This window comes from Salmo salar, chromosome 19, assembly GCF_965601325.2.
Source record: "Salmo salar chromosome 19, fSalSal1, whole genome shotgun sequence".
NCBI classification, from domain to species: Eukaryota; Metazoa; Chordata; class Actinopteri; order Salmoniformes; family Salmonidae; genus Salmo; species Salmo salar.
This window is the reverse complement of record NC_138309.1, coordinates 51,151,799-51,165,692: the sequence shown is the minus strand read 5'-3', so window position 1 is coordinate 51,165,692 and position 13,894 is coordinate 51,151,799. Positions and strand designations below refer to the sequence as shown.

The 13,894-nt window shown below is 44.5% G+C and overlaps 1 protein-coding gene across 1 annotated transcript in view; it reads left to right on the top strand.

Annotated features, from left to right (window-relative positions):
• LOC106578940 (metastasis-associated protein MTA3) overlaps nucleotides 1–13,894 on the top strand; it is a 63,198-nt gene that overhangs the window by 34,206 nt on the left and 15,098 nt on the right. Inside the window, exons 10-14 of the mRNA XM_014158228.3 lie at nucleotides 5,067–5,141; nucleotides 5,278–5,336; nucleotides 5,501–5,619; nucleotides 5,761–5,918; nucleotides 6,066–6,288. Coding sequence (XP_014013703.2) covers nucleotides 5,067–5,141; nucleotides 5,278–5,336; nucleotides 5,501–5,619; nucleotides 5,761–5,918; nucleotides 6,066–6,288 — 634 coding nt within the window. The remainder of the gene's footprint in view (nucleotides 1–5,066; nucleotides 5,142–5,277; nucleotides 5,337–5,500; nucleotides 5,620–5,760; nucleotides 5,919–6,065; nucleotides 6,289–13,894) is intronic.

The following is a 13,894-nucleotide window of genomic DNA, read 5'->3' as shown; positions in this document are numbered from 1 at the left end:
TGGGGAAGCAGCAAACCTTCCCTGTGGGGACAACATTGGTGATGCATTTCCTAATGAAGCAGGTGATGGAGGTGGTTAGCTCGTCGACGCTATTGGCGGAGTCCCGGAACCTATTTGAATCAGCACCAGCAAACCAGCCTTGTAGCGTAGCCTCCGATTCAGAGGATCATTTCTCAAGAGTGCATCACGGGTAACAGTGGTCTTTATCGCCCATAGTGTCGAAGGATACGTGTTGATGGATGTTGGGCATTATGTTAGAGGGCTGCAGGTCCCGACAAAGGTCATTGCGGCTTGGTCTGCATTTTTGGGAGTGGGCAGTCATATAGATCGTCAAATTTGGGATGAAAATATTCTTCTTGTCCCGCTGATTATTTGGAAACGGTTGTCTTTCTGCTTTGTATGCGTTAGCCTACCTATTGTATTAAAAGCACATCTTTGTCACATTATTCACACACTTTCAGAATTCGTTACTTCAAGTTAAGTAGCCTACCTCTCCTCTCCTAGTTGGGCATGCGAGATCAAGTGTGCCTAGTATATGTGTGGTCTCAGTGAAATAGAGTAGGCTACCTATGCATGGGCAGTTATACAATCACGGGCCAGTTTATTAGGTACACCCATCTAGTACCGAGTCGGACCCCCCTTTGCCTCCAGTACCGTTGACATCAGGCAGGAAGGGTCCATGGACTGGTGCTGCTGACGCCAAAGCCATCAGTATGACGCAACTGGAAACCGAGATTCGTCAGACCAGGCAATGTTTTTCCACTCCTCAAGTGTTGGTAATGACGTGCCCACTGGAGCAGCTTCTTGTTTTTAGCTGATAGGAGTGGAACCCGGTTAGCTGATAAGTGTGGAATCAGCCGCAATAGCCCATTCGTGACAAGGATCGACAAGTTGTGCGTTCCAAGATGCCGTTCTGGACACCACTGTTGTACTGTGCTGTTATTTGGCTGTTTGTGGACCACCTATTAGCTTGCACGATTCCTTTCGCCCACAGCACTGCCACTGACTAGATGTTTTTTTGTTTGTCGCACCATTCTCTGGAAACTCTAGACGCCGTCGTGTGTGGAAAGCCCAGGAGGGCGTCTGTTTCTGAGATACTGTATCCGGCGTGCCTGGCCCTGACAATCATACCACGCTCAGAGTTACTTAGGTCACACGTTTTACCCATTCCAATGTTCAATCAAACAGTAACTGAATGCCTCGATACCTGTCTGCCTACTTTATATAGCAAGCCACGGCCACGTGACTCACTGTCTGTAGGAGTGATCCATTTTTGTGAACGGGGTGGTGTACCTAATAAACTGGCTAGTGAGTGTAGCTTACTACAGTGTTTGTAAATATATATTAATAATGGAAGGAAGTGTTGGGCACTCAACCAACGTGAGTCGAGGTGCAATCAAAAAAATGTCATCATAATTTAAAAGGCGCAGCGCACGTAGAGGTCACCATGGTGAGCAAGTGTTGCACTTTTTCATTTTTAATAAATATTGATTACCCATTTATTGTCTCTGCCTGCAAATTGTCCTCCTAAAAGGTAGGCTATATCCGATATGCAGAACATAGCTCAAGAGAAAGTACAAGTGTCCACTCTCATCATTCTTGCTGCTTCAAGTTCAGTAGCCACACGTGTGAGATCAGGTGCGAGTGTGGTCTCAATTAAATAGAGTAGGTTATAGCATATGCATCGGCGGAGAAGCATGGGGCAGTTATCTTTCCAAAGAAATGTACTTCCTAAATATAATTAGCCTATAGTTTAGCCACTCCTTAAAGGTAGGCTACAAAACATAGCTCAAGAGAGAGTGCAAGTCTGCTGTCTTCACACTACGTCTAGCCTATTGGCTGATATAGCCTAGTAATACAGATAGCAGTGTTCGTCTTGAGGTGGTATCGAACACAAGACCCCGGGGGGGTGACGGGTTCGAGACCAAGTCAAGTCGGAGACCAGAAAAATGCAAGTCCAATTCAGGATCATGATTGTAATTGTGTCAAATCGCCACCATAATCAGTTCAAAATGTACTGGTACGATTCCGGGCTGTATCACAACCAGCCGTGATTGGGAGTCCCATAGGTTGGCGCACAATTGGCCCAGTGTCGTCTGGGTTAGGGTTTGGCCGGGGTAGGCCCTCATTTTAAATAAGAACTTGTTCTTAACTGACTTGCCTAGTTAAAGGTAAAATATATTATATATATATATATATATATACACACACACACACACACACACACACACACACACACACAGTCGTGGCCAAAACATTTGAGAATGACACAAATGTAAACTTTCAGTCTGCTGCATGTATGATGGCAATTTGCATATACTCCAGAATGTTATGGAGAGTGATCAGATGAATTGCAATTAATTGCAAAGTCCCTCTTTGCCGTGCAAATGAACTGAATCCCCCCCAAAATCATTTCCACTGCATTTCAGCCCTGCCAGAAAAGGACCAGCTGACATCATGTCAGTGATTCTCTCGTTAAGACAGGTGTGAGTGTTGACGAGGACAAGGCTGGAGATCACTCTGTCATGCTGATTGAGTTCGAATAACAGACTGGAAGCTTCAAATGGAAGATGGTGCTTGGAATCATTGTTCTTCCTCTGTCAATCATGGTTACCTGCAAGGAAACACGTGCCGTCATCATTGCTTTGCACAAAAAGGGCTTCACAGGCAAGGATATTGCTGCCAGTAAGATTGCACCTAAATCAACCATTTATTGGATCATCAAGAACTTCAAGGAGAGCGGTTCAATTGTTGTGAAGAAGGCTTCAGGGCGCCAAAGAAAGTCCAGCAAGCGCCAGGACTGTCTCCTAAAGTTGATTCAGCTGCGTGATCAGGGCACCACCAGTACAGAGCTTGCTCAGGAATGGCAGCAGGCAGGTGTGAGTCCATCTGCACGCACAGTGAGGCAAAGACTTTTGGGGGATGGGCTGGTGTCAAGAAGGGCAGCAAAGAAGCCACTTCTCTCCAGGAAAAACATCAGGGACAGACTGTTATTCTGCAAAAGGTGCAGGGACTGCTGAGGACTGGGGTAAAGTCATTTTCTCTGATGAATCCCCTTTCCGATGGTTTGGGGCATCTGGAAAAAAGCTTGTCCGGAGAAGACAAGGTGAGCGCTACCATCAGTCCTGTGTCATGCCAACAGTAAAGCATCCCGAGACCATTCATGTGTGGGGTTGCTTCTCAGCCAAGGGAGTGGGCTCACTCACAATTTTGCCTAAGAACACAGCCATGAATAAAGAATGGTACCAACACATCCTCCGAGAGCAAGTTCTCCCAATCATCCAGGAACAGTTTGGTGATGAACAATGCCTTTTCCAGCATGATGGAGCACCTTGCCATAAGGCAAAAGTGATAACTAAGTGGCTCGGGGAACAAAACATCGATATTTTGGGTCCATGGCCATGAAACTCCCCAGACCTTAATCCCATTGAGAACTTGTGGTCAATCCTCAAGAGGCCGGTTGACAAATCAAAACCCACAAATCCTGACAAACTCCAAGCATTGATTATGCAAGAATGGGCTGCCTTCAATCAGGATGTGGCCCAGAAGTTAATTGACAGCATGCCAGGGCAGATTGCAGAGGTCTTGAAAAAGAAGGGTCAACACTGCAAATATTGACTCTTTGCATCAAATTCATGTAATTGTCACGTATGAAATGCTTGTAATTATACTTCAGTATTCCATAGTAACATCTGACAAAAATATCTGATGATGGCACTGAAGCAGCAGACTTTGTGGAAATTAATATTTGTGTCATTCTCAAAACTTTTGGCCACGACTGTGTGTGTGTTTTATTTATATATATATTTTTTATATATATATTTATATATATATATATATTTTTTTTATTTATGTAACCTTTATTTAACTAGGCAAGTCAGTTAAGAACAAATTCTTCTTTACAATGATGGCCTACACCGGCCAAACCCTAACCCAGACGACACAAATTCTTCTTTACAATGACGGCCCCCCCCCCAATTTTTTTTTTGCGGGACTGTGGTTGGGTTTGGGAGCAATTCTTGCTGTAGCGGGTGGGAGTCGGACAGGAAGCCAGCAGGTGTGGGCGGGTGGGAGTCGGACAGGAAGCCAGCAGGTGTGGGCGGGTGCGGTATGAAAAGCTGTGGGAGCGGGATTAATTGCTCAGTCCCGCGCAGACCTCTACATGTCTTAATGACGCAGAAGGAAAGCAGCCTTCGGGGTGTATGGTTTCCTGCTTGTTTATACCCTCATACAGTTTAAGTGCCTGCTTGTTGTTTTTCTTGTCCTGAGGTGATATATACAGCAGTCACAATAACAGCTGAAAACTCTTGGGAGGTAAAAGGGTTGACATTTGACCATCAGGTATTCCAAGAAGGGTGAACAATAGGTCGAGAGTTCAGCACACCATTTGTTGTTGATGAAGAGGCATACCCCTCCCCCTCTTAACTTCCCTGAATCCAATGTCCTGTCTGCTCAGTGAATGGAAAATACTTTGATTTGGATAGCCACAGGGGGTTATCTTGTCCGAAAGCCACGTTTCAGAAAAGCAGAGAATATTGCAGTTTCTAGAGTCCCGTTGGTTGCAAATCTGCGATCGGAGGTCATCCATCTTATTATCAAGAGACTACATTGGCCAATAGAATGGAGGGAAGAAGTGGCCGGTTTTCCCTTTGTCGTAATCTTGCTAGGGCTCCCCTCTCCTGCCTCTTTGTCGCCGGCATTTCCTCTTGGATAGTCGGGAAAATTGGGTCAGAATTATACAAAGGGCAGATGAGTCTAAGTTGAAGCCGGAATTAGGTTAGTAACTGCCGATCTGATGGTCAAAAGTTCTTGTCAGTCATTTTGTGCATAAAAAAGGTAAGGATCAATGCTAAAATAATCACTAAATTGCAAAGTTGGGTTGGAGCTTGCAAGATGTCAGCCATACAGTATGGCGCCATCTTATTTGTGTGTGTGTGTGTGTTTTTGCGTCTGAGTTGGTTTCAGAATAACCCTGGTCGGCCTGCTCATCAATATTCATGAGGGATCTGACACAGACGTAAAAAAACATGAGCGTTAATACCATCTCTCTCCTTTTCCCTCTTTAGTTACCGTGGAAGTCTCTGACCAGTATAATAGAGTATTATTACATGTGGAAGACAACAGACCGATACGTACAGCAGGTCAGTCTCCGTATCTCTACACCACTCCTGCTAGCTAACCTAGCTGTTAGCCATACCGCAGCATCCAGTGCCAAGCTGTTCTCTGGTCTTATTGGCTAGTAGTCTAACCCTCCTCTCTGTCTTTCTCTCTGAGCAGAAGAGACTGAAGGCAGCAGAAGCAGAAAGCAAACTGAAGCAGGTTTACATCCCCACATAGTAAGTGTGTGTGTGTGTGTGTGTGTGTGTGTGCTATTGATTGAGTGTCTAAGTGTTTGTGTGTGAGTGTTAGTGCACAATCATGTCCATATACAGTGTGTCTTCAGCGTTAGAGGATTCATGTTGAAGATTTGTTGTGTATCTACCTCCCTCTTGTTTCGCAGCAATAAGCCCAACCCTAACCAGATCTCAGTGACCAATGGGAAGATGGCGACGGTGAATGGGGCGGGGCCTGGAGCCTACCATGCAGCGGGGGGAGGACGAGCCTGTGAGAGCTGCTACTGTAAGTACACCTTCGTCCATCCATCCATCCATCCCTCATCAGACTGGGAAATGGTGTTTAAGAGGATGACTTGATCATGTTTATTGATTATGCTTTGATGAGGTGTATGAGTCCTAACATGCAGAATGTGTGTGTGTACAGCGACACAATCAGCCCAGTGGTACTCGTGGGGGCCACCCAACATGCAGTGTCGCCTGTGTGTGTCGTGCTGGATGTACTGGAAGAAGTACGGTGGCCTTAAGATGCCAAGCAGAGCGGAGGGGCCCGAGGAGAAGACCCCACCCAGCCCTGTGCCCAACGTAAGACCTCACCTTAAACTACTGTACCCCAGGGGCTTATTCTGCAGAATCAATATTACTGAACATACTGATAAATATATAATGTAGGACAGTTGTTTTTCTCCGTCATGCAGAATGGGTACTAATGTTGGCCCTCTCTCCCTCTAGGAGCCTCGGTCGCGTGGCCACGGCCCCCGCCAGTCCAGTCACATGGTGCCGGTGCGTAACAGTGGCAGCCCCAAGTCCTCCACGAAGACAAAGCAGGCTTTCCTGCTGCAGGCAACCCGCCTCACCAAGCTGGCACGCCACATGTGCCGCGACATCATCAGACTGCGACGCGCTGCACGGCGCCCCTTTGTGCCCATTAACTGTGGCGCCATAAAGGCTGCGTGTAAGAGCTCCTTCAATTCCTAATTTCTGCCTCCACACACACACACATGGACACACACACACACCGCCCCCTCCTTCACCTTGACGCCCCCCTTTCACCCCCTCTCCTCCCACCCTCTGTCTGTTTCTCTCTCTGTTTTTGTTATATTGTATTATATTATTATTATGGTTTTTGTATTTCCCCCCGTTTCCAATAAAGACTGCCGGTCCTCATGACTTTTGAGTTTCACCATCTGTTCATCCGTCTGTCTAGGTCTGTTTTTGGTTAGTTTTTGTCGATATCAACTGAACAGCCGTTAGAGCCGTTTGAAATCCATACGAGCACACCCTCTTCTCCAAACATTTCTCAGAACGGGTCATTTTGTACACATGCATGCCCCGCACAGACGTCCTATACATGCTCACCCATACACAAACACACATCATTCCTATTCTCCAGGCCAGACTAGATGATAGTTGCAGAATGTCAGCGTATATCTGCTAAGGTTAGTTAGAAGTGGAGGAGACATATTTTACTAAGAGAAGCTCTATTTTGCACAGCACAGTGCATGCTACATTGATGAGCCTTGGTGTGCTTTTTCTGCAAGGAATTGTGTGTATGAGATACGAGTGGTCGGTGTGATTGATTTGAGAGAAGTTTCATTAGAGCTCATCTGATGACATAAGGAGGGAGGGAGGAATGCAAATGGGTGAGTTCAGGCAGTAGTGGCTTTATGAAAATGACCACAGCCTTCTATTCTCAGCTTTTCTTTCTGAGTTTAAAGCTCGTTCTTTTTAATTTCCTGTTTCTGTGTTGCCAAGCCAACCCCCACACTGCTCCCATTCCGTCCTGTAAGCCACTCTCACATGCCCATATCAGGATGTCCCTCTGTTCTAGTCATATGGACTCACTTCTATTGCTCTCTATTTCTCCTACCTCGTATTTATCTCTCTTGCTCTTCATCTCTCCCATTCCCTCTCTTTGTCTCTTTCTCTCTCTCCGTCTCTTCCTCTCCATTCTTGTTATCTTTCTCCGTCTCGCTCTCTTCCTCTCCATCCCTCTCTGTGAATGTGACAGTGGTAACTGTAATAAAGTCACAGCTGAAACCATCCTCTCTGAGTCCTTGTGCTTCATTTGTCTGTGTACCTGTCATCACGCCACCACACTCACCGATTGGTCAGAGGACCAGACAAGGCCCGTCCCCTACTGCAGCATGGACTCCACCCTTCTCTGCCTGCTTCCATCCCACCCCAGTCACACCCTCACCGTGTGCATGTGTTATAAGGGTTACGCTTATATATTTAGTGTGAGCTCTGCTGCTACATCTACCCATAACCATCTCATACAGTAAGTCATCTAACACACTGCTGCTACATCTACCCATAACCATCTCATACAGTAAGTCATCTAACACTGCTGCTACATCTACCCTTAACCACCTCATACAGTAAGTCATCTAACACTGCTGCTACATCTACCCATAACCACCTCATACAGTAAGTCATCTAACACTGCTGCTACATCTACCCATAACCACCTCATACAGTAAGTCATCTAACACACTGCTGCTACATCTACCCATAACCACCTCATACAGTAAGTCATCTAACACTGCTGCTACATCTACCCATAACTACCTCATACAGTAAGTCATCTAACACACTGCTGCTACATCTACCCATAACCACCTCATACAGTAAGTCATCTAACACACTGCTGCTACATCTACCCATAACCACCTCATACAGTAAGTCATCTAACACTGCTGCTACATCTACCCATAACCACCTCATACAGTAAGTCATCTAACACACTGCTGCTACATCTACCCATAACCATCTCATACAGTAAGTAATCTAACACTGCTGCTACATCTACCCTTAACCACCTCATACAGTAAGTCATCTAACACTGCTGCTACATCTACCCATAACCACCTCATACAGTAAGTCATCTAACACTGCTGCTACATCTACCCATAACCACCTCATACAGTAAGTCATCTAACACACTGCTGCTACATCTACCCATAACTACCTCATACAGTAAGTCATCTAACACACTGCTGCTACATCTACCCATAACCACCTCATACAGTAAGTCATCTAACACTGCTGCTACATCTACCCATAACCACCTCATACAGTAAGTCATCTAACACACTGCTGCTACATCTACCCATAACAACCTCATACAGTAAGTCATCTAACACTGCTGCTACATCTACCCATAACCACCTCATACAGTAAGTAATCTAACACTGCTGCTACATATACCCATAACCATCTCATACAGTAAGTCATCTAACACTGCTGCTACATCTACCCATAACCACCTCATACAGTAAGTAATCTAACACACTGCTGCTACATCTACCCATAACCACCTCATACAGTAAGTCATCTAACACTGCTGCTACATCTACCCATAACCACCTCATACAGTAAGTCATCTAACACTGCTGCTACATCTACCCATAACCACCTCATACAGTAAGTCATCTAACACTGCTGCTACATCTACCCATAACCACCTCATACAGTAAGTCATCTAACACACTGCTGCTACATCTACCCATAACCATCTCATACAGTAAGTCATCTAACACACTGCTGCTACATCTACCCATAACCACCTCATACAGTAAGTCATCTAACACACTGCTGCTACATCTACCCATAACTACCTCATACAGTAAGTCATCTAACACTGCTGCTACATCTACCCATAACCACCTCATACAGTAAGTCATCTAACACTGCTGCTACATCTACCCATAACCACCTCATACAGTAAGTCATCTAACACTGCTGCTACATCTACCCATAACCACCTCATACAGTAAGTCATCTAACACACTGCTGCTACATCTACCCATAACCACCTCATACAGTAAGTCATCTAACACTGCTGCTACATCTACCCATAACCACCTCATACAGTAAGTCATCTAACACACTGCTGCTACATCTACCCATAACCATCTCATACAGTAAGTAATCTAACACTGCTGCTACATCTACCCTTAACCACCTCATACAGTAAGTCATCTAACACTGCTGCTACATCTACCCATAACCACCTCATACAGTAAGTCATCTAACACTGCTGCTACATCTACCGATAACCACCTCATACAGTAAGTCATCTAACACACTGCTGCTACATCTACCCATAACCACCTCATACAGTAAGTCATCTAACACACTGCTGCTACATCTACCCATAACTACCTCATACAGTAAGTCATCTAACACACTGCTGCTACATCTACCCATAACCACCTCATACAGTAAGTCATCTAACACTGCTGCTACATCTACCCATAACCACCTCATACAGTAAGTCATCTAACACACTGCTGCTACATCTACCCATAACAACCTCATACAGTAAGTAATCTAACACACTGCTGCTACATCTACCCATAACCACCTCATACAGTAAGTCATCTAACACTGCTGCTACATCTACCCATAACCACCTCATACAGTAAGTCATCTAACACTGCTGCTACATCTACCCATAACCACCTCATACAGTAAGTCATCTAACACTGCTGCTACATCTACCCATAACCACCTCATACAGTAAGTCATCTAACACACTGCTGCTACATCTACCCATAACCATCTCATACAGTAAGTCATCTAACACTGCTGCTACATCTACCCATAACCACCTCCTACAGTAAGTCATCTAACACACTGCTGCTACATCTACCCATAACCACCTCATACAGTAAGTCATCTAACACACTGCTGCTACATCTACCCATAACCACCTCATACAGTAAGTCATCTAACACACTGCTGCTACATCTAGCCATAACCACCTCATACAGTAAGTCATCTAACACACTGCTGCTACATCTACCCATAACCACCTCATACAGTAAGTCATCTAACACACTGCTGCTACATCTACCCATAACCACCTCATACAGTAAGTCATCTAACACTGCTGCTACATCTACCCATAACCACCTCATACAGTAAGTCATCTAACACACTGCTGCTACATCTACCCATAACCACCTAATACAGTAAGTCATCTAACACACTGCTGCTACATCTACCCATAACCACCTCATACAGTAAGTCATCTAACACTGCTGCTACATCTACCCATAACCACCTCATACAGTAAGTCATCTAACACGGCTGCTACATCTACCCATAACCATCTCATACAGTAAGTCATCTAACACTGCTGCTACATCTACCCATAACCACCTCATACAGTAAGTCATCTAACACTGCTGCTATATCTACCCATAACCACCTCATACAGTAAGTCATCTAACACACTGCTGCTACATCTACCCATAACCACCTCATACAGTAAGTCATCTAACACTGCTGCTACATCTACCCATAACTACCTCATACAGTAAGTCATCTAACACACTGCTGCTACATCTACCCATAACCACCTCATACAGTAAGTCATCTAACACTGCTGCTACATCTACCCATAACCACCTCATACAGTAAGTCATCTAACACACTGCTGCTACATCTACCCATAACCACCTCATACAGTAAGTCATCTAACACACTGCTGCTACATCTACCCATAACCACCTCATACAGTAAGTCATCTAACACACTGCTGCTACATCTACCCATAACCACCTCATACAGTAAGTCATCCAACACTGCTGCTACATCTACCCATAACCACCTCATACAGTAAGTCATCTAACACTGCTGCTACATCTACCCATAACCATCTCATACAGTAAGTCATCTAACACTGCTGCTACATCTACCCATAACCACCTCATACAGTAAGTCATCTAACACTGCTGCTATATCTACCCATAACCACCTCATACAGTAAGTCATCTAACACACTGCTGCTACATCTACCCATAACCACCTCATACAGTAAGTCATCTAACACTGCTGCTACATCTACCCATAACTACCTCATACAGTACGTCATCTAACACACTGCTGCTACATCTACCCATAACCACCTCATACAGTAAGTCATCTAACACTGCTGCTACATCTACCCATAACCACCTCATACAGTAAGTCATCTAACACACTGCTGCTACATCTACCCATAACCACCTCATACAGTAAGTCATCTAACACACTGCTGCTACATCTACCCATAACCACCTCATACAGTAAGTCATCCAACACTGCTGCTACATCTACCCATAACCACCTCATACAGTAAGTCATCTAACACTGCTGCTACATCTACCCATAACCACCTCATACAGTAAGTCATCTAACACTGCTGCTACATCTACCCATAACCACCTCATACAGTAAGTCATCTAACACCGCTGCTACATCTACCCATAACCACCTCATACAGTAAGTCATCTAACACACTGCTGCTACATCTACCCATAACCACCTCATACAGTAAGTCATCTAACACTGGTGCTACATCTACCCATAACCACCTCATACAGTAAGTCATCTAACACTGCTGCTACATCTACCCATAACCACCTCATACAGTAAGTCATCTAACACACTGCTGCTACATCTACCCATAACCATCTCATACAGTAAGTCATCTAACACTGCTGCTACATCTACCCATAACCACCTCATACAGTAAGTCATCTAACACTGCTGCTACATCTACCCATAACCACCTCATACAGTAAGTCATCTAACACTGCTGCTACATCTACCCATAACCACCTCATACAGTAAGTCATCTAACACACTGCTGCTACATCTACCCATAACTACCTCATACAGTAAGTCATCTAACACACTGCTGCTACATCTACCCATAACCACCTCATACAGTAAGTCATCTAACACTGCTGCTACATCTACCCATAACCACCTCATACAGTAAGTCATCTAACACACTGCTGCTACATCTACCCATAACAACCTCATACAGTAAGTCATCTAACACTGCTGCTACATCTACCCATAACCACCTCATACAGTAAGTAATCTAACACTGCTGCTACATATACCCATAACCATCTCATACAGTAAGTCATCTAACACTGCTGCTACATCTACCCATAACCACCTCATACAGTAAGTAATCTAACACACTGCTGCTACATCTACCCATAACCACCTCATACAGTAAGTCATCTAACACTGCTGCTACATCTACCCATAACCACCTCATACAGTAAGTCATCTAACACTGCTGCTACATCTACCCATAACCACCTCATACAGTAAGTCATCTAACACACTGCTGCTACATCTACCCATAACCATCTCATACAGTAAGTCATCTAACACACTGCTGCTACATCTACCCATAACCACCTCATACAGTAAGTCATCTAACACACTGCTGCTACATCTACCCATAACCACCTCATACAGTAAGTCATCTAACACACTGCTGCTACATCTACCCATAACCACCTCATACAGTAAGTCATCTAACACTGCTGCTACATCTACCCATAACCACCTCATACAGTAAGTCATCTAACACACTGCTGCTACATCTACCCATAACCATCTCATACAGTAAGTAATCTAACACTGCTGCTACATCTACCCTTAACCACCTCATACAGTAAGTCATCTAACACTGCTGCTACATCTACCCATAACCACCTCATACAGTAAGTCATCTAACACACTGCTGCTACATCTACCCATAACCACCTAATACAGTAAGTCATCTAACACACTGCTGCTACATCTACCCATAACCACCTCATACAGTAAGTCATCTAACACTGCTGCTACATCTACCCATAACCACCTCATACAGTAAGTCATCTAACACGGCTGCTACATCTACCCATAACCATCTCATACAGTAAGTCATCTAACACTGCTGCTACATCTACCCATAACCACCTCATACAGTAAGTCATCTAACACTGCTGCTATATCTACCCATAACCACCTCATACAGTAAGTCATCTAACACACTGCTGCTACATCTACCCATAACCACCTCATACAGTAAGTCATCTAACACTGCTGCTACATCTACCCATAACTACCTCATACAGTAAGTCATCTAACACACTGCTGCTACATCTACCCATAACCACCTCATACAGTAAGTCATCTAACACTGCTGCTACATCTACCCATAACCACCTCATACAGTAAGTCATCCAACACTGCTGCTACATCTACCCATAACCACCTCATACAGTAAGTCATCTAACACTGCTGCTACATCTACCCATAACCACCTCATACAGTAAGTCATCTAACACTGCTGCTACATCTACCCATAACCACCTCATACAGTAAGTCATCTAACACCGCTGCTACATCTACCCATAACCACCTCATACAGTAAGTCATCTAACACACTGCTGCTACATCTACCCATAACCACCTCATACAGTAAGTCATCTAACACTGGTGCTACATCTACCCATAACCACCTCATACAGTAAGTCATCTAACACTGCTGCTACATCTACCCATAACCACCTCATACAGTAAGTCATCTAACACACTGCTGCTACATCTACCCATAACCATCTCATACAGTAAGTCATCTAACACTGCTGCTACATCTACCCATAACCACCTCATACAGTAAGTCATCTAACACTGCTGCTACATCTACCCATAACCACCTCATACAGTAAGTCATCTAACACTGCTGCTACATCTACCCATAACCACCTCATACA